This window comes from Salvelinus alpinus, chromosome 5, assembly GCF_045679555.1.
Source record: "Salvelinus alpinus chromosome 5, SLU_Salpinus.1, whole genome shotgun sequence".
NCBI classification, from domain to species: Eukaryota; Metazoa; Chordata; class Actinopteri; order Salmoniformes; family Salmonidae; genus Salvelinus; species Salvelinus alpinus.
In genome coordinates this window covers 87555368-87580053 of record NC_092090.1, presented here as the reverse complement: position 1 = coordinate 87580053, position 24686 = coordinate 87555368, and the positions used below count along the sequence as shown (strand labels likewise).

At 41.0% G+C, this 24686-nt stretch overlaps 3 protein-coding genes and 1 long non-coding RNA gene across 16 annotated transcripts in view; 1 reads left to right on the top strand and 3 right to left on the bottom strand.

The window, feature by feature from the left end:
* The window catches only part of LOC139577164 (ras GTPase-activating protein 1-like), a 46101-nt gene extending 36701 nt beyond the window's left edge, over nt 1-9400 (top strand). For 4 of the 6 annotated variants that reach the window (XM_071404054.1, XM_071404053.1, XM_071404052.1 and 1 more), the window contains 5 exons: nt 198-275; nt 401-535; nt 3981-4060; nt 5772-5811; nt 8776-9400. In XM_071404054.1, coding sequence (XP_071260155.1) covers nt 198-275; nt 401-535; nt 3981-4060; nt 5772-5811; nt 8776-9177 — 735 coding nt within the window. In that variant the 3' untranslated portion in view covers nt 9178-9400. Of the gene's footprint in view, nt 1-197; nt 276-400; nt 536-3980; nt 4061-5771; nt 8706-8775 lie in introns of those variants that run through there. The other 2 variants (XM_071404055.1, XM_071404056.1) reach the window with 2 other exon arrangements.
* On the bottom strand, nt 9289-12154 carry LOC139577166 (cyclin-H-like). Its single transcript, XM_071404058.1, has 4 exons — nt 10972-12154; nt 10498-10711; nt 10133-10296; nt 9289-9906 (listed from the first exon to the last, which is right to left on the bottom strand). The coding sequence occupies exons 1-4, from the start codon at nt 11031-11033 to the stop codon at nt 9804-9806; spliced, it is 543 nt and encodes a 180-aa protein (XP_071260159.1). The 5' UTR covers nt 11034-12154; the 3' UTR covers nt 9289-9803.
* Nucleotides 12155-13361: 1207 nt separating this feature from the next.
* LOC139577163 (uncharacterized) lies at nt 13362-14030 on the bottom strand. Its single transcript, XR_011675227.1, has 3 exons — nt 13941-14030; nt 13770-13843; nt 13362-13629 (listed from the first exon to the last, which is right to left on the bottom strand). It is a non-coding gene; the product is annotated as an uncharacterized lncRNA (long non-coding RNA).
* A 6127-nt stretch (nt 14031-20157) lies between these two features.
* On the bottom strand, nt 20158-24420 carry LOC139577162 (putative nuclease HARBI1). Of its 8 annotated transcripts, none has more exons than XM_071404051.1 (11): nt 23542-24420; nt 23142-23212; nt 22878-23054; nt 22726-22787; nt 22557-22643; nt 22428-22469; nt 22186-22359; nt 22071-22106; nt 21233-21972; nt 21025-21136; nt 20158-20930 (listed from the first exon to the last, which is right to left on the bottom strand). In XM_071404051.1, exons 1-8 carry the CDS (start codon nt 23697-23699, stop codon nt 22071-22073), a joined length of 807 nt encoding a protein of 268 aa, XP_071260152.1. In that variant the 5' UTR covers nt 23700-24420; the 3' UTR covers nt 20158-20930; nt 21025-21136; nt 21233-21972. The 8 variants fall into 8 exon arrangements, with proteins under 8 accessions (XP_071260152.1, XP_071260148.1, XP_071260150.1 ...); XM_071404047.1 differs by having other exon boundaries at nt 21233-21348; nt 21418-21972; nt 23142-24419; XM_071404049.1 differs by having other exon boundaries at nt 22071-22359.
* Between the last annotated feature and the right edge of the window lie 266 nt (nt 24421-24686).

Below are 24686 nucleotides of genomic sequence, written 5' to 3'. Positions count from 1 at the left end.
AACAGTAGTTATTATATTGGGAGAGTTTATTTTGCATGGCGTGGGGACTGGAGTTTGTATATTTCAGACCATTCCATTGGGCTCAAGTGAAATCTCCACCTACCCAGGACATGGGGCCATGCAAAACAGACTCGCCCATTCATAACTCTACCATCTGTATGTCAGAAAGTAATGGAGTGTTCCTCTTTTCAATCCAGGAGCCCTACATGGAGGGAGTGAACCCCTTCATCAAAAACAACAAACATAGGATGATCATGTTTCTGGATGAGTTGGGTGTAGGTTACCTGTGTTCATTTCCTTTAGACATCATTGGAACTCTTAGGTACTTGTAGACGTCATAGCAATTCTCTCCCAATGTCTAGGGACGACATTAATGTGTGTGCATTTGTGTCCTTTCTAGAATGTCCCTGACCTCCCTGAAGCTACAGAGCACTTTAGGACAGACCTGTCCCGTGACCTTGCTGCCCTGCATGAGATCTGTGTCTCACACTCAGACGACCTCCGCACCCTGAGCAACGAGAGGGGAGCACAGCAGGTGTGTGTTAAGTTTTAATGTCACATGCACTAGTACAGTGAAATGCCTTTCTTGCAAGCTGAAAACCCAACAATGCAGTAATCATTATCAATGTAGCACTAAAAATAGCAGGGTAGAATAAAAACACGAGAAATTGAAATAAGAACACGAGAAAGGAAGCTATATACAGGGTCAGTTCCAATACCATATTTACAATGTGCAGGGATATTGGAGTGATAGAGGTAGATATGTACACTATATATGTACACTATATATACAAAAGTATGTGGACACCCCTTGAAATGGGTGGATTTGGCTATTTCAACCACACCCGTTGCTGACAGGTGTATAGCACACAGCCTTGCAATCTCCATAGACATTGGCGGTAGAATGGCCTTACTTACAAGCTCAGTGACTTTCAACGTGGCACCGCCATAGAATGCCGCCTTTCCAACAAGTGTAAGTGCTGCTGTTGTCAAGTGGAGACGTTTAGGAGCAACAACTTTTCAGCTGCGAAGTGGTAGGCCACACATGCTCACAGAACTGGACTGCAGAGTGCTGAAGTGTGTAGCGCATAAGAATTGTCTGTTCTCGGTTGCAACACTCACTACCGAGTTCCAAACTGCCTTTGGAAGCAACGTCAGCACAAGAACTGTTCGTCGGGAGCTTCGTGAAATGGGTTTCCATGGCCAAGCAGCTGCACACAAGCCTAAGATCACCATGCGCAATGCCAAGCTGGAGTGGGGTAAAGTTTGCTGCCATTGGACTCTGGAGCAGTGGAAATGTGTTCTCTGGCATGATGAATCACACTTCACCATCTGGCAGTCCAACGGACTAATCTGGATTTGGCAAATGCCAGGAGCACTCTACCTGCCCGGTATGCGTAGTGCCAACTGTAAAATTTGGTGGAGGTGGTCTGGGGCTGTTTTTCATGGTTCGGGCTAGGCCCCTTAGTTCCAGTGAAGGGAAATCTTAACGCAACAGCATACAATGACATTCTAGACTATTCTATGCATCTAACAGACCCATCTCAACAAACCACGATGGTTTGTTGAGAAGGGTGTGGAAGAACTTGACTGGCCTGCACAGAGCCCTGACCTCAATCCCATCGAACACCTTTGGGATGAATTGTAATGCCAACTGAGACGGGCCTAATCGCCCAACATCACTACCAAACCTCACTAATGCTCTTGTGGCTGAATGGAATCAAGTCACAACATCTAGTGGAAAGCCTTCCCTGAAGAGTACAGGCTGTAATAGCAGCAAAGTGGGGGCCAACTCCATATTAATGCCCATGATTTTGGAATGAGATGTTCGACAGGTGTCCACATACTTTTGATCATGTAGTGCATTTAACCAGCTTTTTGACTATGTTAAAGGGACAATCTGTTTCACCCATTTTGGGATTTCTGAATTAAATAGATTCTTTAAAAAAAAATCTCAACTTTATTTAACCAGGTAGGCCAGTTGAGAACAAGTTCTCATTTACAACTGCAACCTGGAGATGCTTAATATGCGTCTGGAAGGAGAGTTTACAGTCTAGCCAGACACCTAGGTATTTGTAGTTGTCCACATATTCTAAGTCAGAACCGTCCAGAGTAGAGGTCGACCGATTATGATTTTTCGATACCGATTATTGGAGGACAAAAAAAGCCGATACCGATTAATCGGCCGATTTATTTTAAAAATAATAATAATAATTTTTAAATATATATATATATCATACACAATAATGACAAATTGTAATAATGACAATTGCAACAATACTGAATGAACAATGAACACTTTTATTTTAACTTAATATAATACACACACGCACACAGCTCTGAAGTGACAATGATACTGAAGAGTCTGCTTAGGAGACAAATACTTTCAACTGTTTGAATAAAAATAGAGTTTAAGTTACCTGTGATGAATGTTGAAAACAAAAACTTTAATTTCTATATGCAGGAAATCCTATTTTAATAATGGGCATGGTAAGAATTGACAACCAAAGTGCGAGTCATAATTCCCATGACACCTAGCAAAATCTGGAAAGCGGTTCCTTCATTTATTCCATAGGATATTTTTAAATTCACTTAAAATAAGGTCTGTGTTTCGTGTAGGCTTACATCACCGTGTAGATATCCATAGGACAAGGTAACTCTGATCAATATTGGCTAAATATAAGCGAAGATAAATAAAAAGAATTGAGTGGATTAATGAAAATATGTTGACAAACGTTACCTTATCCTAGTGAGATTTACACGGGTATCAAAACGTCGAGGCGGTTTAAGCCTGCACGAAACACAGACCTTATTTGAAGTAGATCAAGACATTCTCTATGGAAGACGCAAGTTATTACAGGAATTATAACGCGTCGACTATTTCTCTCTAAACCATATACCTTTGACTAATCCGGAATCTATCACCTCGAAAACAAAACGTTTATTCCATTCCGTATTTTATCTAACGGGTGGCATCCATGAGTCTAAATATTCCTGTTACATTGCACAACCTTCAATGTTGTCATAATTACGTAAAGTTCTGGCAAATTAGTTCGCAAAGAGCCAGGCGGCCCAAACTGTTGCATATACCCTGACTCTGCGTGCAATGAACGCAAGAGAAATGACACAATTTCACCTGGTTAATATTGTCTGCTAACCTGGATTTCTTTTAGCTAAATATGCAGGTTTAAAAAGATATACTTGTGTATTGATTTTAAGAAAGGCATTGATGTTTATGGTTAAGTACACATTGGAGCAATGACAGTCATTGATTGATTGTTTTTTATAAGATAAGTTTAATGCTAGCTAGCAACTTACCTTAGCTTACTGCATTCGCTAACAGGCAGGCTCCTCGTGGAGTGCATTGTAATCAATGCAAGATTGAAATCGGCCCCGATTAATCGGTCGACCTCTAGTCCAGAGTAGTGATGCTAGTCGTGCGGGCGGGTGCAGGCAGCGATCGGTTGAAGAGCATGCATTTACTTTTACTTGCATTTAAGAGCAGTTGGAGGCCATTGAAGCTCGTTTGGAGATTTGTTAAGTGTCCAAAGAAGGGCCAGATGTATACAGAATGGTGTCGTCTGCGTAGAGGTGGATCACCCTCGGCAAGAGCGACATCGTTGTAACTTACACATTCCTCATGAGCTTAGTTCAACTGTCATACCCCATCAGAACCCAAAACATTTAAGCTTGTTTCACTCCAATGTGTGTAAACAAACACTATATAGCCTCAACTCAACATTATAGTTTTAACCATGTTATCATGGATGGTCAGTCCATCCGTAGCTATGTCTATGAATTTTAGTGGTTACATTTCTCCACTCTATCCCTCTGCTTTTTAGCAAAACAGGGGCAGGGTATACACTTTATTGTTACAAATGCTGATTTCCCCTTTTAATATGACAATCAGTACCAGAAACATGCCATGTCGTCATGATTGTAAACCATGGCTCTGTCTCGCTTGTTTTCTCTCTTTGTAGCACGTGCTGAAAAAGCTGCTGGCCATCACTGAGCTCCTTCAGCAGAAACAAGATCACTATGCCATGTCCAACAGCAACAGGTAGTACAGCACTCCTCTCTCTCTTGCTCTCTCCCTTTGTCTCCCTGCACAGAGACGCACAGGGGACCTGACTCAGCATGCTCCAATCATTACCATGGCACCCCTCCATCTCCCATCTCCTCCGACAGTCCCACCCACCACATTGCCCATGCCAGGAGAGCTATGCAATGAAAGCAGCAGAAAACTGAACCAACGCAGTACCTAAACAAAAAAACTAAACTTGCACCAGACTGCTGTATGCGCAGGAAATGTTTTTTTTCTTCTTCTGAAAACAGTGTTCATGATTCTGTGACTTGGGTACATGTATGCGTATCATTCCCCTTCATCAAGAGGGTCAAAGATTTGATTTCAAAGTAAAGCTTCGCATGCCCAAGACATGTTTTTCCACACAGCACAGGTTGCCAAAGTATATCTATCTCCCTGCTCAATATGAGGAAAGTCAAATGACATGAAGAAGCTACAGTCAACCCTGTAATGCTTTTTACTGTTATGGTTGTGACAATGTCCAAAGTGCTGAAAGTAGCGTTTCTATTTCTCTGTATTTTTGTCTGGAGATTCTTGCAGAAAGTATGTTTATTTTATCTATAAAAAATAAAAAAATCTTGCTGGAATCATGAGTATATATAGTTGAAAAACTTGTTTTTTTTCCCTCCCAATTGTATCACATTTTGATTGTTTGGTTCACTCTTCCTTAACTTCTCAATGCCAGACAGATGCAGAATAAATAAAAAATAAAGTTAAATGTTTACAGCAGTAAATCTTTGAATAGTACCGATTGTATCAGACATGCATGCACTTATTAAAGTTGTTTTGTAAAGTAGATAATGGAGTCGTTCTTCCCCAGGTAATTAGTGATTGTTAAAGTGCCTTCAGGGCTGTCTGCTCTGTTATGGCCTAGAAACCCAGGTTTGAGATTTAAGAGCAGCCTTGTATCATAACTTTTCAAAAATGTGTATTGAAGTATGGCAAATGAATGTTGGCAAGTTCACTGCTCAGAGCCTAGTGATGTTATGCCCATGGAATATACACATTTTTACTACATAAGAGTAATTTAAAAACTAATTTGCATTTCAAAGTTGACACCCAACTTGAAAAAAAAAATAATACAATGTTTGTCATCGGTCATCCAGATTTTGATCAGTCCACTCCTATAAAACAGACAGAGCTATTTAATGACCTGAAAATCATGAGGCACTGGTAGCAAAAATGTGTTGGATGTGGTTTTGACTCACCTTCTGTCATCTGGGGCTCTTTCACTACATGATCATCCTCGTATCCTCTTTCTTTTCCTGTAAAAGAGATTGAAAATATATATATTTGTACTTTTTCTCATAGTGCACAATCGGGTGGTATATGTAGTATTGTTGACCTGTGTAGGCTTTAACTGACTGGACTGCAGCAAGGTAAATCATGGAGATCGGTCTGCTGGAAGATGTTTTAGTACACCACATTTGTTTTTAAGAACCTCTGTTTTCCTTGTTTGCACCTCATGATCATCCCTTCAAGTCATGCACACCACCCCCCCCCCCCCACCCCCCTGTTGTCTAGTGTACATCTGTGTCATGACAGCTCCATGGTAAACACTGTGAGAAGTGACTGTCCAGAGTTCATAGCAGGATGGATGTGGAAGGGGTTATGGTGGCATGGTCAATAAATGGCATTAAGATGTAACTGATGTACAGTCCTCAACAGTGTGCACTTTGTCTTGCAGGACTGAGTGCACCATCATGGCATTGGCTGCCACCATCCAGGTAATGTGATTTTTACCAATGGGACGAGGTCAGTCAGTCAACCATGTACTGGCATGGAGCGCTGGACCGAAAAGCTAGGTGGTTTTGTATTGAGCATGTAGCTTTCTGAACATTATGATCCATTATGGCCGACTGAGTCCTGCAATGGGAAAGTGACTGACTGGATCTGGGAATCTCTTGCCAGTCCCAAAGCCCTTGAACAGACACTGGTGAAATAATGAGTAACTCCTTACTTAATGCTAACCTGAACTATATTCAAGCTTGAGGGCCAAATCAGACAAGAGGACACTTTGAAGACTGTTTGCCTACATGGCAGAGTTATATAGCTTACAGAGAACTATAAACTGGACCATCTCCTGTATGTTGACTGGCTTGGCCTTTGTCCTGAATTTGGGCTGACTTGAACCCTTGAGGTCCCTACACATTTAGCCTCCTTGTCAACAGTGGAACCTTCCCGGAGGACCTTGGGTCAGAGGCTAGCCAAAGCACCGTAGCGATAACAACGACCTTCAGGGAAATCTAATGTAGCACCGATCCAAGAAAGCCTTAACTCCCTTTCTACACACCACTACTTCACTTGATTTTACAACCCAACCTCTTCCTATCTCCACAATGGCCGCATATGCGCGCGCACGCACACACAGTACCAGTCAAAAGTTTGGACACCTACTCATTCAAGGGTTTTCTTTGTTTTTACTATTTTCTACATTGTAGAATAGTGAAGACATCTAAACTATGAACTAACTAATGGAATTGTGTAGTAACCAAAAAAAGTGTTAAACAAATATTTTCAAAGTAGCCACCCTTTGCCTTGACTGCTTTGCACACCTTTGGCATTCTCTCAACCAACTACAACTGGAATGCTTTTCCAACAATCTTGAAGGAGTTCCCACATATGCTGAGCACTTGTTGGCTCCTTTTCCTTCACTCTGCGGTCCAACTCATCCCAAACCATCTCAATTGGAGGCAAGGTCATCTGATGCAGCACTCCATCACTCCTTGGTCAAATAGCCCTTACACAGCCTGGAGGTGTGTTGGGTCATTGTTCTGTTGAAAAACAAATTATAGTCCCACTAAGTGCAAACCAGATGGGATGGCGTATCGCTGCAGAATGCTGTGGTAGCCATGCTGGTTAATTGTGCCTTGAATTCTAAATAAATCACTGACAGCGTCACCAGCAAAGCACCCCCACACCACTTCCTCGATGCTTCACGGTGGGAACCACACATGCGGAGATCATCCGTTCACCTACTCTGCGTCTCACAAAGACACGGCGGTTGGAACCAAAAATCTCAAATTTGGACTCATCCGACCAAAGGACAGATTTCCCCCATCTAATGTCCATTGCTCATGTTTCTTGGCCCAAGCATGTCTCTTCTTATTGGTGTCCTTTTAGTAGTGGTTTCTATTTAGCAATTTGACCATGAAGGCCTGATTCACGCAGTCTCTCCTGCACAGTTCATGTTGAGATGTGTTTCTGTTACTTGAACTCTGTAAAGCATTTATTTGGGCTGCAATCTGAGGTGCAGTTAACTCTAATGAACTTATCCTCTGTAGCAGAGGTAACTCTGGGTCTTCCTTTCCTGTGGCGGCCAATTTCATTATAGCGCTTGATGGTTTTTGCGACTGCAGTTGATGAAACTTTCAAAGTTCTTGACATTTTCCGGATTGACTGACCTTCATGTGTTAAAGAAATGAAGGACTGTCGTTTCTCTTTGCTTATTTGAGATGTTCTTGCCATAATTTGGATTTAGCCCTATTTGGTAAAAGACCATCTTCTGTATACCACCTCTACCTTGTCACAACACAACTGATTGGCTCAAACGCATTAAGAAGGAAAGAAATTCCTTAAATTAACTTTTTACAAGGCACAACTGTTAATTGAAATGCATGCCAGGTGACTAACTCATGAAGCTGGTTGAGAGAATGCCAAGAGTGTGCAAAGCTATCATCAAGGCAAAGGGTAGCTACTTGGAAGAATAACAAATATATTTTGATTTGTTGAACACTTTTTTGCTTACATGATTCCAATTGTGTTATTTCATAGTTTTAATGTCTTCACTATTATTCTACATTGTAAAAAATAAAGAAAAATCCTGGAATGAGTAGGTGTGTCAACTTTTGACTGGTACTGTATGTGTGTGTATATATATATGTACAAATACACATCACTGAAGCTACTAGCTATATATTTTATGAGCTGCTTTACCTGTTGATAGGATACACTTAGGCTTATGTGACAACCAGTGTTTGTGTATGACTGCTAAATGGAGATGTACTATAGGTTCATATTTGTATCATAGCTTAACAGTTTGTAGGACCTATTTGTAACCTGTGAATGTGTAACCCTATGGAAACTAACCTGATGTCTGGGCCTGAGAAACTAAAGGAACTGGCAAATCTTCCCTTTTAAGCCTGAGCTCATCAACAGAAGCTTTCATATAATTGCAACTTCAATGTAACCCTCACTAACCCACCTTCCTTGGCGATACACTAACCAAGATCATACAGAGAACTTCTGTGCAGGCCAAGCCCAGATTCACCACCCTGTCATTTGGATGAGAACTGGTTGATTTTGTACAACCATCGTCTGCTTTTCCGAACCGCTCAAAGTCAGAGACTTGGAGCCGATAATCTGTAGTTTCTCAGTTTAGATGCACTGAAGATTACACAGACCTGACCCAAGTGTTCATAGACTAGACTATCGATATGGGTGACAGCTCCTCTCTTCAAAATGTACAAATGTAACTGTTCTGCTTCCTCTTCATTTCATATAGCGGATGTGTTCATTTTAGATTTTTCTACCTGATAGACAGAACTGTGAATCTTTTGCATCTTAGATACACTTGTTTGACCTGGCTAAATAAAACTGTTAGTATGTTTGGCAAAAGGTATTGCTTCATTTGTGCAAGACTATTTATTCTGAAGTGGTCTTTAACAGAATATCTTCTCCTTACCTGACAGCCATTCCTATCACACAAAATGAACATGTTACTCAAGTCAGCTGATCATTTCTACCTCCCCAGTTGTGTGGTAGTGCAGCCATGTAAGTATACACTCTTTTTGCGCAATGCAACAATTGCATGTGTTTGTAACCGACAGATTAATTCATTAATTCAATACACTGAGTATACCAAACATGAGGAACACCTTCCTAATATTGAGTTGCACCCCCTTTTGCCCTCAGAACAGCCTCAATCGTCAGGTCATGGACTCTACAAGGTGTCGAAAGCGTTCCACAGGGATGCTGGCCCATGTTGGCTACAATGCTTCCCACAGTTGGCTGGATGTCCTTTGGTTGGTTGGTGGACCATTCTTGATACACACAAGAAACTGTTGGGTGTGAAAAACCTAGCAGCGTTGTAGTTCTTGACACAAACCGGTATGACTGGCACCTACTACTATACCTCCGTTCAAAGGCACTTAAATATTTTGTCTTGCCAATTCACCCTCAATGACACACACACAATCCATGTCTCAAGTCTTTAACATCTTTATTTAACCTGTCTCCTCCACTTCATCTACACTGACTGAAGTGGATTTAACAGGTGACATCAATAAGAGATCCTAGCTTTCACCTGGATTCACCTGGTCAGTCTGTCATGGAAAGCGCATATTTTGTATACTCAGTGTTTACGAACATACATGTTGGAGTTTGTGCCAAAGTCAGCATGGGCCCTCTCCAAATCAAATCAAACGTTATTTGTCACATGCGCCGAATACAAGTGTAGACCTTACCATGAAATGCTTACTTACAAGCCCTTAACCAACAGTGCAGTTCAAGAAGAGTTAAGAAAATATTTACCAAACTAAGGTAAAAAAAAAAGAAACAATTAAAATAATAAAGGTTCATTTTGTGAGCGTTCACCTCTTGTTTCAGAAATTCATGCTTTTTCATGAGTTTTTATCCCTGTGTAAAAATAAAATGATTGTCCGTAAAACAACACCATGAATAGCATTTGTATAATTTGGATTTGCAGTCACAACTTTGATCAAGCTTTCCACCTTGCGGTTGGATTTGGAATCATCGCGTCGCACATCTTTAATAAGAGAGTCTCTTTGTCCTCCTTCAGTCCCATACATTCTGTCAGATGGCTATAACAAAATGGAAAACAAAACTAGTTTGAAACTTAATAGATTACTGCATTGAATGAAAACGTGAGAGAATACTACCCTGCTTTACAATACACTATGAAAGTATGTTAGTTGCCACTTGCAGTTCTCGAAGGCCATGTTGGTTAGGGCCTCATTCCATTTCAGCCCTTATCCCCTGAAACGGGGCCATGCTCTTGTCTAGAACAGAGCCCTGGTGCTGGCCTACCTCTCCATGCTGAGGCCGGCCTGCGACGCACTGTTCAGGATGGCCGTCGTGGCGATCTCAGACGGGGGAAACAGCAGGCCAGTGTCCATCAGGGTGGCACGAGTCAGGAAGTCATCAGCACTCTTCCTCAGAGACTCTGGGTTCTCCAGAAGAGGGTATCTTGTCTGAGGTAAAGGTCACCAATACAGTGCTGTTATCTGAAGCCTAACCCGCTTGGTTTTCTATTCATACAGATTTAACACACCTACAAGTCTGCAAAATCGGTCTTTAAATCTCAGCTGCACACTTCATTAGGTTATCTTCATCTGCTGTATCTCTACTGAGCTTCAATGACCTGGCAAGTATCTCCATTTCCATCCACCCACCTTGAGGTCTATGAGCAGGCACTCCATCAGTCTGTAAAGGGTGTGTTCCACCAAGTGGAAGTTGAGCTGCTGAATGAGAAGGAGCACATACTCCAAGATCTGCTCCAGAGCCCTCTCCTGTCCGGCCGCACTCTCTTGCACAAGATCCCCCACAAACTGGGTGCTGGACACGTTAAAGTCATCCACCTTAAAGGACAGGTAGGCACAGGTCAGCCTGAAAGAGAGAAAAGAAAGAGGTAAGCCAGGGAAGAGGTGGGATGAAAAGAGTGGGAAGTTAGCAAAACAATAGAGCAGAGGAAGGAAAAGTTGTGAAGAGAGCATGAGGAGAGAGACATTGAGGGTATGTACAGTTAGTTCAGAAATCAAGTGTATCTGTATTTACCTGAATAGGAGTAATCAGAGGAGCCTATATACTGTATTTCTTAATATAAGAATATAGGAGTACTAGTCAAAATCAAGCCCTTGACTACTCACATGATTGTTCTGGGGTGGTATTCCATTAGTGAGTTGTTCAGGTAAAATCTCCAGAAATACATGATGGCTGTACCCTGTTGATGATCTCTTACATAAAACCGGTTAGGTCGGATTTACGGTGTACCCTAATGTCGATTAACTGAGAACTAAAGTCTCACATAATTGGTCAGCTGCTCAAATAAGTTCTGGGTCCATACATGTTTAAAAATTCAAAAGATGCCAACAACTGCGAAATCTTGATTTGTCCAAATAACCAGTGACGAAAAACACAAACACCGGAACTACTGCTGCCTTATCCTATGAATCCCATTCAGTCCCTACAGATTCTCTCGGTTCACATGCAGTATATTTCCATGAGTGATTAGGTGTACCTTTACAAAATACATACAACAGACTTGGGCATCACAGGCTTGAAAGCATTACAGAGGTCAAGCAGTCTCTTCTCATAGTGCCTGAAGAGGACGTCCTCCTCATGAGCCTCCAGGAACAAGGAGTCACTAACCCCAGGCTTTTTTAAGGAAGGGATAAAGGAAAGGATGAGAGACGACAACGTTGGGAGGTGGCAAATATAATCATAAAGTTGTAGTGCAAAAAAAACGAAACACTGTGACTCATTATCACATGTAATGTAACATGCTACAAATAATTTTACCTTCCCACTGGTGAGCATTTTGTTGCAATATTTCCCGGTTGGGTTCATATCTCAGTTTCATACTTTCTTCTTTGTCGAATGTCCAGAACTTTCTCTGTGAGCTATTGTGAAACATGGTAAAGCTCTGCACATAACAGAACATGTAGGTTGTCAGGATGTCATTGAATCGCAGATACTGACACCAAACATGACATGTTCAAGGTAAGTTACCTAGCAAGCTAGCAAATTCTTTAGCCACCTACAATAGCATGGGACATCCACTGTTGCCTATTAAATTGAAAACGTTATTAGATAGTTCAAATAAGCAAACTGGGCTGGGTCTCCCAAAAGCATCGTAGCACTAAAATAATCTTAATTCACCGAGGTAAAAACAGTTTTCAAATTGGATATTCGCGCTTTCAAACCACTTGAGCCACAGACTCCAAATAAGTGTCATGATGTTGGACAAAATAGCGCACAACATTGCATAGGTCTTATTTTTCGCGATTTGGACATTAATTCGCTTTCCAAAGCTAATAAACATGTGGAAATGTGAGCAGCATTTTGTATTCCTCGTTGAATTAGTTAGGGAGCATAAACAAGTACAAACTTTTTTTACATTCAAATTTCAATAGCTCTTTGGTCATGTGACCTACTGACTTCAAACAAGGTTCAGCATGTCCACTGAGTGGGCCTAAACATTGCACACCATTTAGTTTGCCCATTTCCATCTCACAAGATTTTACATGAATTTTTCCAAATGTAATATTTCAATAGCTCCTTCATGTGACCTACTGACTTCAAACAAGGTTCCGAATGTCCACTGAGTGGGCCTAAACATTGCACACCATTTAGTTTGTCCATTTTCATCTCACATGTTTTTACATTAATTGTTCAAGTTTTAAAATGTCAATAGCTCCTTGGTCATGTGACCCAATGAATTCAAACAAGGTTCAGAATGTCCATTGACTACCCTTCTATATTGCACACCCTTTAGTTTGTCCATTTTCATCTCACAAGATTTGACATAAATTTTTCGAAATTTAGAATTTCAATAGCTCCTTGGTCATGTGACCTAGTGACTTAAAACATGGTTCAGAATATCCACTGAGTGGGCCTAAACATTGCACACCATTTAGTTTGTCCATTTTCATCTCACACGTTTTTACATTAATTGTTCAAGTTTTAAAATGTCAATAGCTCCTTGGTCATGTGACCCAATGAATTCAATCAAGGTTCAGAATGTCCACTGACTACCCTTCTATATTGCACACCCTTTTTTGTGTACTGTAAAATCACGCGGTGTAACATACATTTAGCTCCTTGATCATGTCAATTACACACCTAAAAAGCGTGCAGTGGATATAACCTCTCGTCATGTATATTCTATATTGTTGTACATTAATATTAGTTTGACAATTAGGGGGTTCAGTCCAGTGTTGTGTTTACCCTTTTCTTTAATATTTATCTATAATAATTGGTAGTTCTAAGTACTTATTTTCCCATTTTTTTGCCACACAGTATTTAACAGCGGTACACAATAGGAGAGAGACAGATAATATCTCCTTTCGTCGTTAATATCAACCATAAAGGAAAAGGGCAAAGTACGAAAGTCATGCTATTAATTGTCCAAAGCAGGGATGGAGAGTGAGCTGGTGAGGTAGGCTGCAGTGGGTTTGCTGGTCAATACATATACTGAACATGTAATCACAGTAATGGTGGCCAGTAAATCAATGAATAAAAATGTTATATTGACAAATTAAACAGAAATGGTAGACCTTTAATCTTTTCCAACATGTCAACAGACACTTAACTTCAAATAAGTATGAAACATTTCGCAGTGTTAACTTTCTCTTTATCCCTGTTTGATGTACATTTCAGAGCCTCTTCAGTGTGGATGGGGTATAGCATACATTTCAACAACAAAGACAGCACTTCCAGTTTGTGTTCTTTACTCTGTTGAACTCTTTTGTCTTCATTCCTAGGCACAGCACATGGAACCACCGTTGGCATGCAAAACATTCAATCTAAAACAGAACAAAGCGTAACACGTTATAAATAATATCAAATATCAATGCAGTTTGACGAATGACGAATTAGCCATCCATTGTGTTACATCATGAATTGCTGTAAAAAGATTATAAACATGTTAAATAAACTTACTAACCCAGTCAGTCTTTGGGCCACATCCAGGTTCTTTATCAGTGGCACACATGAAGCAGTTGTTGGCTTTGTTGAACTCTGAAATCATAGGCATGAACTGAATATGTGGCTGTCCCACACAACTACATAAAAATAAAGAATTTACATTTACTTTGAATTAAATGTCATTACATACCAGACATTTTTAGTATACCCTCAGCCATTTCTTTTCGCAGTTGCTCCATGGTAGGGGATGTTGGGGAAGTTCTGTGCAACTTCCTTGGCCATCTACACCAAAGAATAAAATAGAGTTTTTGACCTAATTGTCACATAACAGCTAAACATTCATTATTGAAAATATAACTATCAAACCTGCATTACAAAGACCACGCAGCTGAAGGTGTCCTGCTGCATGGTGTGAGTTATTTCCCCTCCTTTCCACTTTATGTCCACCCAGTCGTCTCTTCCATGGCAGGATCTTCTCATTTTGAAGTATTCTGTTTTTTATGTAAACATAATGGAATTCTGATTAGTTATAGGCAAATTAATACACAGGCCAAATTTGTATGCTGTTTTCCTTATCACTATAATCTAGTAGTAATTTAGTAGTAGAGGTAATTTCCTTTATGCCCCATTCTACAAACAGCCTAAATTATAGGCACTGAACCATTTACAGGAAATAAAAGTAGCATAAAGGATCCAACCCTATCACAGAGTGAAAAAATGTAGTGTTGTAGACTTTAAGAAAAAAATATTAAGTCACACTTTCATCATTATGTGCTTAAAGAAAGTCATATCACAAAGATCACAGATAACAGTGCCCACCAAATCTATGACAATAGAGAATGAATTGTAAGCACCAAAGTGTGTTTGTCAAAATAATATCTGAAAATATCAGTTGTTGAACATTATACTTCTATTTGCAATAGCAATTTATGATATATGCAGTTGAGGAATATTCCATGTACCAACACTACATGTAGGATGAAAATAAGACATTCCCACATACAGTATTTAAAAAATATATATATATATATTTCACCTTTCTTTAATCAGGTAGGCTAGTACAAGCTCTCATTTACAACTGCGACCTGGCCAAGATAAAGCAAAGCAGTGTGACACAAACAACAACATAGAGTTACACATGGAATAAACAAACATACAGTCAATAACACAATAGAAAAGTCTATATACAGTGTGTGCAAATGAAGTAAGATTGGGGAGGTAAGGCAATAAATAGGCCGTAGTGGCAAAGTAATTACAATTTCGCAAATAAACCCTGGAGTGATAGATGTGCAGAAGATGAATGTGAAAGTAGAGATCAAAAAGAAAGGAGGACCAAGGCACTCGTCATATAATTAATTAAAATGCCTTTATTAGTATGGCATGTTCAATAGAAACAAAGTTTTAAAAATCCGACGCGTTTCGGCTGCATGGCCTTCGCCAGGAAGTACAAAAAAATAATACAATGTCCTCTTTTGAACAGCTTTTCCAATTAGCCCTAATTAGAAGAGGGAGTGGTTACAAAATTGATTGGACACACCTAGTAAGCAATACTATACACATTAAAAAGTGAAATACTGTAGCTTTGTTATCATAAAAATACAACTCCAAGCTAGAAGTATCAGGACACTTAGAAAGGTAGTTCTAACCTTAAATATGACTGGGAGAAGTGTCAAGAACAAGAAAGCAATATATTCCATAGTACACTAGAACACAGCAAAACATGAACAACAACAGTCTAAACATAGCTGAGGGCAATTGAGCAAAATGTCCACTGGATGACAGCAAATGGACCTATCACAACCCTACAGGAAGGGTGAGAAATCCATATCTTCATTTAAACCAGGGTATTTAGTGGCCTGTAGTTTGTAAATCCCAAAACGTTCCCTTTGGTTTAACTGTTTAAGACGGTCCCCTTTTCTAATAGAGGCCGGAACATGATCAATACCCATAGCTTGTAGGGAGGCAGGGTTGCCATGGTGTAAGACTTGTAGTGCCTTGCCATGGGGTAGTCTTCATTGCCTACCCGTATGGCGTACTTTTCATTGCCTACCCGTATGGCGTACTTGTGTTCCGCTAAGCGGTCTTGAAGGCGTCTCTTTGTCCGTCCAATGTAGAACACCTTGCACTGTGGACATTCCAATCTATATGTCATCACATGAGTGGTTTTGCAGTTAATGAAATGCTTGACGTAATACTCCATTTTGGAAGCTGTGTCAACAAAATACTTCTTCTGTGCAATATTTCTGCAATGGTTACATTTAAAAGAGCCCTTGGGTTTGTGGTCAAGCCAAGTTTTTTGAGAGTCACCCGGAAGATAACTGTGGACTAATTTGTCATTTAGGGTAGGACATCTCTTAAAGCTTATGACTGGTGGCTCAGGAAAGACTTGGCGTAGAAGCGTATCACTTTGGATGATTCCCCAATTAATTTTAATGATTATTTGAATGTTCTCTGCTTCAGTGCTGTATTTTGTAAGAAAATACACTCTCTCTGATGTATCACGAGGCACTCCCCTTCACAACAAATTCTCTCTGTCAAGTAATCCAGCCCTTATAACTGCATCTTTCAGGACCTGAACGCTGTAGCCCCGATTCAAGAAGCGATTCTTCAATTCAGCAGATTTGACACTGTAGTCTGTTTCCTGATCGCAAATTCTGCGGACTCTTTGGAATTGGCCATATGGAATATTCTCTTTTAGCCTTTTGGGGTGAAAGCTGTCTGCCCTCAGAATGGTATTCCCATCTGTAGGCTTCCTAAAGATTGATGTGTGCAAACAACCTTTGTCATTTTTACTAATGTCGAGGTCCAAAAAATGTATGTTATCCTTGCTGTACTCCATAGTTAGTTTGATGTTAGGGTTAATGCTGTTAAGGTATTGGTGGAAGGAAATAAGTTCTTCTGAGCCGGACCAAAACAGGCAAACATCATCAATATAGCGTCCCCACCATATAATCCGGTCAAAGAAATGGTTATTAGAAGGATCCAAAATGAAGTCATTTTCCCATTTACCCAAGTACAAACCAGCGTAGGAAGGGCTATAGCAAGCTCCCATGGCACATCCTTTGACCTGTTTAAAAATACGGTCCTGAAAGATAAAGATGTTATGATTAAGAGTCCAGTCAGTGAGACAATTAATTCTGTAGGAGGCATCTCAGTTTCAGGTCGGGTACTCAAGAAATGGTGCATAGCTGCCAAACCTTGTTCATGCTCAATGGCGGTGTATAGAGACTCCACATCCATGGTGACTAAAAAGGAAGCTGTACCTACAGTATATTGTTAAATTCCTTAATTTTCAAGGGCTGTTGCTGGGCAACACAGACTTTCAACTCCCTCCAAAGATAGGGAGGTAGGTCCCCCTGTGTGGTTCTGGGATTTTTGCTCACCTTTCTTGTGATCATTTTGACCCCACGGGGTGAGATCTTGCGTGGAGCCCCAGATCGAGGGAGATTATCAGTGGTCTTGTATGTCTTCCATTTCCTAATAATTGCTCCCACAGTTGATTTCTTCAAACCAAGCTGCTTACCTATTGCAGATTCAGTCTTCCCAGCCTGGTGCAGGTCTACAATTTTGTTTCTGGTGTCCTTTGACAGCTCTTTGGTCTTGGCCATAGTGGAGTTTGGAGTGTGACTGTTTGAGGTTGTGGACAGGTGTCTTTTATACTGATAACAAGTTCAAACAGGTGCCATTAATACAGGTAACGAGTGGAGGACAGAGGAGCCTCTTAAAGAAGAAGTTACAGGTCTGTGAGAGCCAGACATCTTGCTTGTTTGTAGGTGACCAAATACTTATTTTCCACCATAATTTGCAAATAAATTCATTAAAAATCCAACAATGTGATTTTCTTCTCATTTTGTCTGTCATAGTTGAAGTGTACCTATGATGAAAATTACAGGCCTCTCTCATCTTTTTAAGTGGGAGAACTTGCACAATTGGTGGCTGACTAAATACTTTTTTGCCCCACTGTAAATAAATAAAATAACAATATGGGGATGAGGCAGTTGGATGGGCTATTTACAGATGGGCTATGTAACGGTGCAATGATCTGTAGGCTGCTCTGATAGCTGATGCTTAATGATAGTGAGGAAGATATGAGTCTCCAGCTTCAGTGATTTTTGCAATTCGTTCCAGTCATTGGCAGAAGAGAACTGGAAGGAGAGGCGGCGAAAGGAGGAATTGGCTTTGGGGTTGACCAGTGAAATATACCTGCTGGAGCGCGTGCTACGGGTGGGTGCTGCTATGGTGACCAGTGAGCTTAGATAAGGCGGGGCTTTACCTAGCAAGGACTTATAGATGACCTGGAGCCAGTGGGTTTGGCGACGAATATGAAGCTAGGGCCAGCCAACGAGAGAATACAGGTCGCAGTGGTGGGTAGTATATGGGGCTTTGGTGACAAAACTGATGGCACTGTGATAGACTGCATCCAATTTGCTGAGTAGAGTGTTGGAGGCTATTTTGTAAATTACATCGCCGAAGTCAAGGATCAGTAGGATAGTCAGTTTTATGAGGGTATGTTTGGCAGCATGAGTGAAGGATGCTTTGTTGCGAAATAGGAAGCCGATTGTAGATTTAATTTTGGATTGGAGATGCTTAATATGAGTCTGGAAGTTGAGTTTACAGTCTAACCAGACACCTAGGTATGTGTAGTTGTCCACATATTCTAAGTCAGAACCGTCCAGAGTAGTGATGTTGGACAGGCGGGCAGGTGCAGGCAGCGATCGGTTGAAGAGCATGCATTTAGTTTTACTTGTATTTAAGAGCAATTGGAGGCCACGGAAGGAGAGTTGTATGGCATTGAAGCTCGCCTGGAGGGTTGTTAACACAGTGTCAAAAGAAGGGCCAGAAGTATACAGAATAGTGTCGTCTGCGTAGAGGTGGATCAGAGAATCACCAGCAGCAAGAGCGACATCATTGATGTATACAGAGAAAAGAGTCTTGCCGAGAATTGAACCCTGTGGCACCCCCATAGAGACTGCCAGAGGTCCGGACAACAGGCCCTCCAGGTCATCTACAAGACCCTGCTAGGTAAAGTACCCCCTTATCTCAGCTCGCTGGTCACCATAGCAGCACCTACCTGTAGCACGCGCTCCAGCAGGTATATCTCTCTGGTCACCCCCAAAACCAATTCTTCCTTTGGCCGCCTCTCCTTCCAGTTCTCTGCTGCCAATGACTGGAACGAACTACAAAAATCTCTGAAACTGGAAACACTTATCTCCTTCACTAGCTTTAAGCACCAGCTGTCAGAGCAGCTCATAGATTACTGCACCTGTACATAGCCCATCTATAATTTAGCCCAAACAACTACCTCTTTACCTACTGTATTTATTTATTTATTTAGCTCCTTTGCACCCCATTATTTCTATCTCTACTTTACACTTTCTTCCACTGCAAACCAACCATTCCAGTGTTTTTTTTATTTTTTACTTGCTATATTGTATTTACTTCGCCACCATGGCCTTTTTTATATTTTTATTTATTTATATATATATTTTGTTTGCCTTCACCTCCCTTATCTCACCTCACTTGCTCACATTGTATATAGACTTATTTTTCACTTTATTATTGACTGTATGTTTGTTTTACTCCATGTGTAACTATGTGTTGTTGTATGTGTCGAACTGCTTTGCTTTATCTTGGCCAGATCGCAATTGTAAATGAGAACGTGTTCTCAATTTGCCTACCTGGGGCCTGTTGCACAAAACTAGGATAAGGGATTAAGCCAGGATATCTTGGTGATCCTGGCTCAATTGATCCGTAATCCGGTTGCACTAAAGATGGATAGGGGGCAGGAGGATATGTTATGGTATAAATTACCATGGAGATTTATTCTGTGGAGCTAGCCTGCTCCAGACCAGGCTAAATTCCAGGATCTATTTAATCTCATCCCTAATGTCAGTCAGCAGTCACCACAAATGGAAACCAATAGTTATTTCACTGCTCACTATACATTGTTATCACATATAACTAGACCCACTGTTATTATTTAAACGTTTGTGATCATTAATTTCAATGATTTTGGATAAAAAATGATTTTTAGATGATGTTGCTATCATTAGATAATTTACAGTTTCCCATAGACTATAAGGCTATATATAAAATGATAGAATATTAGGGCCACAGAGGGGAAAAAAACACAAGTCATAATATTGTAACCAGTTGTTTTAAAGGAGGACAGTTGTTAAAATGACAGATGTGGGGCATTTCGTGAAATTGTACTTCAGTATGGTTTCATAAACAAAGACATGCTGATGTGCCAGAATATTAAGTATCACATTGTCATAAGTATCAAAACTGTAAAAACAATATGTAGCTTTTCTGCAGAAAGAACCAGCCTCATAAATTTATGACTTTATCCTTTTTCTTCAGTGTGGCCCTAGTACTCTGTCATATAAACAAATACACATTCCATATGAATATAAAAACACAATGTGTAACATTATGTTCCTTTATTGAATAAGGACAAAACAAAGCAGGTAAACCATCAGCTCCTTTCGAAACTGAAGTCACAGTGACTCTACAAGATGGAAAGCACAGAATCCAAGCATATTATACAAAATGATACATACACATTCAAAGGTCTGTATATAACACACCCTGCATGTCTGCACACTAAAATAAATGCAGGACAAATCCATACACATCAACTGAACAGACAAATGAATGGATGCAGTAGCCTCCCTGCAGCCTTGTATTACACACAGTATACCGCACAAACATCATAAGAGGCCAAATTCGTCAAAAAACGAACCCAAAAAAAACCAAATTCCTCTGCCACCGCAGGACATATTTAACCAAAATTGAAAGCACACATACTAACTAAAATAATTCAACACATATTGGTCCCTCAGCAGCCGACCACTGTCGTCATCAGGGAAGATTGCCGGATTGTCCCAGTCCATGGCTGGTGGCACTCTGGGGGCCCTCTCCTTCCTCAGGCAGGCCACATTGTGGAGGACAGCACAAGCCACAGTAATATCACATGCCCTAACAGGGCTGACCCTTAATTTGTGAAGGCAGTGAAAGCGTGCCTTCAGGAGGCCAAAGGTCATTTCAACTCTGGCCCTGGTCCTGGCATGGGCATGGTTGTAGGCCTGCTGTGCTTCCTGGGGGTCTGTGAAAGGTGTCAGGAGAAAAGGCTGGCAGCCATACCCCCTGTCTCCCAGCAACACACCAGAGAATTCACCTGTCAACACAAAATCTCATCATTACTACCTCATAAACACAGTGATATTCTTGACACAGCCATGATGGTTATAAATAGGGGTTGTGTGGCTTACCTTGTGATAGGCACTGATAGATTTCAGAGGCCCGAAAGATTCTGGAGTCATGGACTGAGCCAGGCCATTTTGCCACAACATTGCTGATCACACAGTCAGCATTGCAGACCATCTGAAATCATAAGATGAGGAATATTACACCAATCAATGCACATCACTGGCAATGCAGAGTGTTCGTCAATGGACAATATCAAAAAGTTATGTTCACCTGAACATTAATGCTGTGAAAGGATTTCCTATTCACAAAATCGGCCTCATGGGCACCTGAGGGGGCTTTTATCCTTATGTGTGTGCAGTCCACTGCACCAATGACATTGGGGAAACCTGTCACACAAAGTAATGAGTATCCTACTATGTGTTAACAGTTGTCCTGTAATTTGTAGATCCTCTTACCTGCAATCCTATAGAACTCCTCTTTGATGTCACAGAGTCTTCTGTGGCCAGGGAAGGAGATGAAGACATCTGCTAATGCTTTGATAGCCAGACACACACTCCTTATTGTGCGGCAAATTGTGGCCTTGTTCAGCTGTTCTGCATCCCCCACTGAGTACAGGAAGGCTCCACTAGCAAAAAAGCGCAAGGCCACACAAACCATTTGCTCCACACTCAGTGCATGGCTCCGTGCAGTGCGGTGCTTAATCCTGGGACCCAGTAGTCTGCATAGATACCTGATGCCATCTGCAGAAAACCTGTATCTTTCATATAGATGGTCATCAGGGAAGGCCAGTGGGTCCAACCGGTCCCTGAAGACCCTTTCTCGCCTGAAGGCTCTCCTCAGCACAAGTGCTTCTTCATCCACCACATCTCGCACGAATGGGCATGCCATTGTCAGAGCAGAAAGGAACACACAATTTTGGGCCTTCATATAGGCTAGTGGCCACACCTGGTGCTGGGGGGGTGGGCAAAAGAGGGCGATGCCTTATAACGATGACTTGGTTGTACTGATTGCTGGGAAAATAAAAAAAAACTTAGAAAGATGCCACCGTCCTGTGTGCTCACAATAAGAGCTCATATGTCATGGCTCACTTGACTTTACGAGAATATACCTAATTTTTATTTTGAGCTGTGTCATCTTCTTGGAGCTGGGGGAGGAAAGAAAAATAATGATTAATACATTTGTGTTACAGTTAGCATACAGTGTACATTGAAGGCATATCTCACCTCCCTCTCAAGTTTTTTTATTTCAAGGTCCAGTTTCCTAATTGTCCTCTTTTTTATTTCGGACTCCAGTGCAAGATTTTCCATCTTTTTCTTCTTGTACTGAATGTCTATGTCTGCCAGTTCTATTTGGCGCCGGAGGTGGTTGCCATACAACTTTCTGATAGCTTGTGAGCTCTGTGAACACAATACAATTAGCGCAGCTGGAATTTGGCAGGATGTGGTGTCCTTTTATTAATACGCACTATGTTGCCAGGCTGGTTTTCCCACTGTATAGCATCTGGGTCCTGTAAAAGAAATTAGATTTTTTGATTTTGATGAGGACTCCTCACCATTGTAGAGTAAATAGTACTTTCACAGTCTTAACATGATACCTCATGCCTTCTGGAATCCAGAGAGATGGTCTCCTCCTCATCATCGTCTCCATCATGTGCTGTTGCTGCTGCACTGGGGCCTTCACCCTATCACATTTAATCGGATTCATATTGAAGCTAGTAGACAAGACATGCCAGGCCTACAGTATGCCTTTGATGGAGTACTCACTGGATCAGCATCGTCTGGTGCTTGTGCTGGTGGCTCTAACAGGAACACAGTGCTGCCAGACACTGCAAGGCAATAGGTAAACAAAAGTCAGACAGTCCAAATTGATTCAATATGAATGTGGTTGTATCCCATGTAGAGATGGAAGGACATACCTTGAATGAAGCGGGTGGCATCTTGGGAGGAACCTATGCTCGTCTCTTTCCCCCCAGGGATCCCCTCTAAGACGGGCCTGCCTTTATTTAGCTCCAAGGCCATGTCCTCTGCTGGGGTAAGGTCAGCCTTTGGTGACCCACCACCCGTGCCTTGTCTGTGGGTATTCTTTTTCACTGCTAAAACAGTACAGACAATGTGTGAGCAGGCACCTTCTGGGTACAATATATGCTTGTGCTTTGTTAAATATTAGTCAGGGACCATACCATTCTGCAGAATGTTCTTGTATTTGATTTTGACCTGCTGCCATGTCCGTTTTGGCCCGTTCATGTTTAATCTACACACACACACACACACACACACACACACACACACACACACACACACACACACACACACACACATTTAATGGAGTCACACTGCAAAAAATTACTTGGTATTTTTGTCTTGTTTTCAGTAAAAATATCAAAAAATTTATCATAGCTTTATACAGTGTGATGGAGTTACTTTACACAATTTCACTCATATCTGCAGTGCGTTTCAATTAAAAATTTAACCGTTTCATAATTACAGTACAACTGCATTTTTGGAGATGTGAATTAAATATTTGAATTGTAATTGTGATGTTTCAGCGGAGCGGTGAGTGTGTAATTGTGCACTACTTACGCATTCAGGCGGTCTGCAATACTTTGCCACGCTTTTTCTCTTTGCTTTATCACTGTGGCGGTGTTGCCTTTCTTCTTAATTATATCTTTTACCTCCTCGTATGCCTCCATGAGGATTTGTGCTTCCGACGGGGAAAAGTACGCGGCTCTAGTTGCCATGGTAAATCAGTTAATCTGTGATCTGTGGCGGGGTCTATTTGAGTGAGCCGTGAGCGCGCACCTATCCAGGATTGGTTTCACCTGGCTTAATGAATCCGTGTCTGCTCATCCTGGCTTGGTCTTTGTGCAACCAATTAAGTCTGGACGCACATGTTTTGGCTTCATTGAGCTCAGCTGAGTCATTTATCCCGGATGTCTTAATTCTACTTTTGTGCAACAGGCCCCTGGTTAAATAAAGGTGAAATAAATAAATAAATAAAAAAGGAAAACTACAGGCGAATATCCAACCTGAAACTGGCTTTACCTCGGTTCTTAATTCCATTGAAACTAAATGGACAAAACATGATCTTAGTGCTACGATGCTTTTGTGGAAGCCAGACCTGGTTGGTGACATTGTACATTGAAGAAAGATGCTCCAACCTTAATACATTTTATCTTGCTAAGTGTGGCTAGCTAGTAACGTTAGGTGGTAGCTAACTAGCTAGCAAAGGCAACAGGCTAGTACGAGCTAGCTAGTCGTTAGCTGGTCGACTTGCTAACAAAGCTCCTACTGGCTATCTAATCAAACTCCAGATGATCCGTATAAACGTTATGATAGAACTAACTTGCTAGCTCAATAACTAAACTACACATATTTGCAGGATGTCTTCCTTAACTATCATAGCAAATAGCTTTCTCACTCATTGTCAACATGTCTATTAATGATGACGTAGTTAGACCGTAATATATGGTAAAGTGCGCAAAAATATATTCGTGCGTGAGACAACATATGCATTTCTCTCCTAAAATTAAGAAAACCAAGACAATATGTAATAATTGGCTACAAAGGGATCTTTCTGTCCTTCCTTTCTGTGCTTCTGTCCAGGGCAGAGGGACTGTCTCGCTTTTTGTACCCCTCATTATCTTTATTTGTAAATCCCTCTACCTGTAAAGACATCAACAAGACCTTTCTTGACTTCATCTGGAAGTGTTGGATTTTGTTGACGT

Excerpts from the sequence above, each read along its gene's own strand:
- LOC139577162 (XM_071404043.1), bottom strand. The coding sequence starts at position 21,889 with ATGAAGGCCCAAAATTGTGTGTTCCTTTCTGCTCTGACAATGGCATGC. Across the intron at positions 21,349-21,417 it reads GGAGTTCTATAGGATTGCAG|GTTTCCCCAATGTCATTGGT; the intron begins GTAAGAGGATCT and ends TTTGTGTGACAG. Across the intron at positions 20,931-21,024 it reads CTATCAGTGCCTATCACAAG|GTGAATTCTCTGGTGTGTTG; the intron begins GTAAGCCACACA and ends TTGTGTTGACAG.
- LOC139577166 (XM_071404058.1), bottom strand. The coding sequence starts at position 11,033 with ATGTATTTCTGGAGATTTTACCTGAACAACTCACTAATGGAATACCAC. Across the intron at positions 10,712-10,971 it reads TACCACCCCAGAACAATCAT|GCTGACCTGTGCCTACCTGT; the intron begins GTGAGTAGTCAA and ends TCTCTCTTTCAG. Across the intron at positions 9,907-10,132 it reads GCCGGCCTCAGCATGGAGAG|CCATCTGACAGAATGTATGG; the intron begins GTAGGCCAGCAC and ends ATTTTGTTATAG.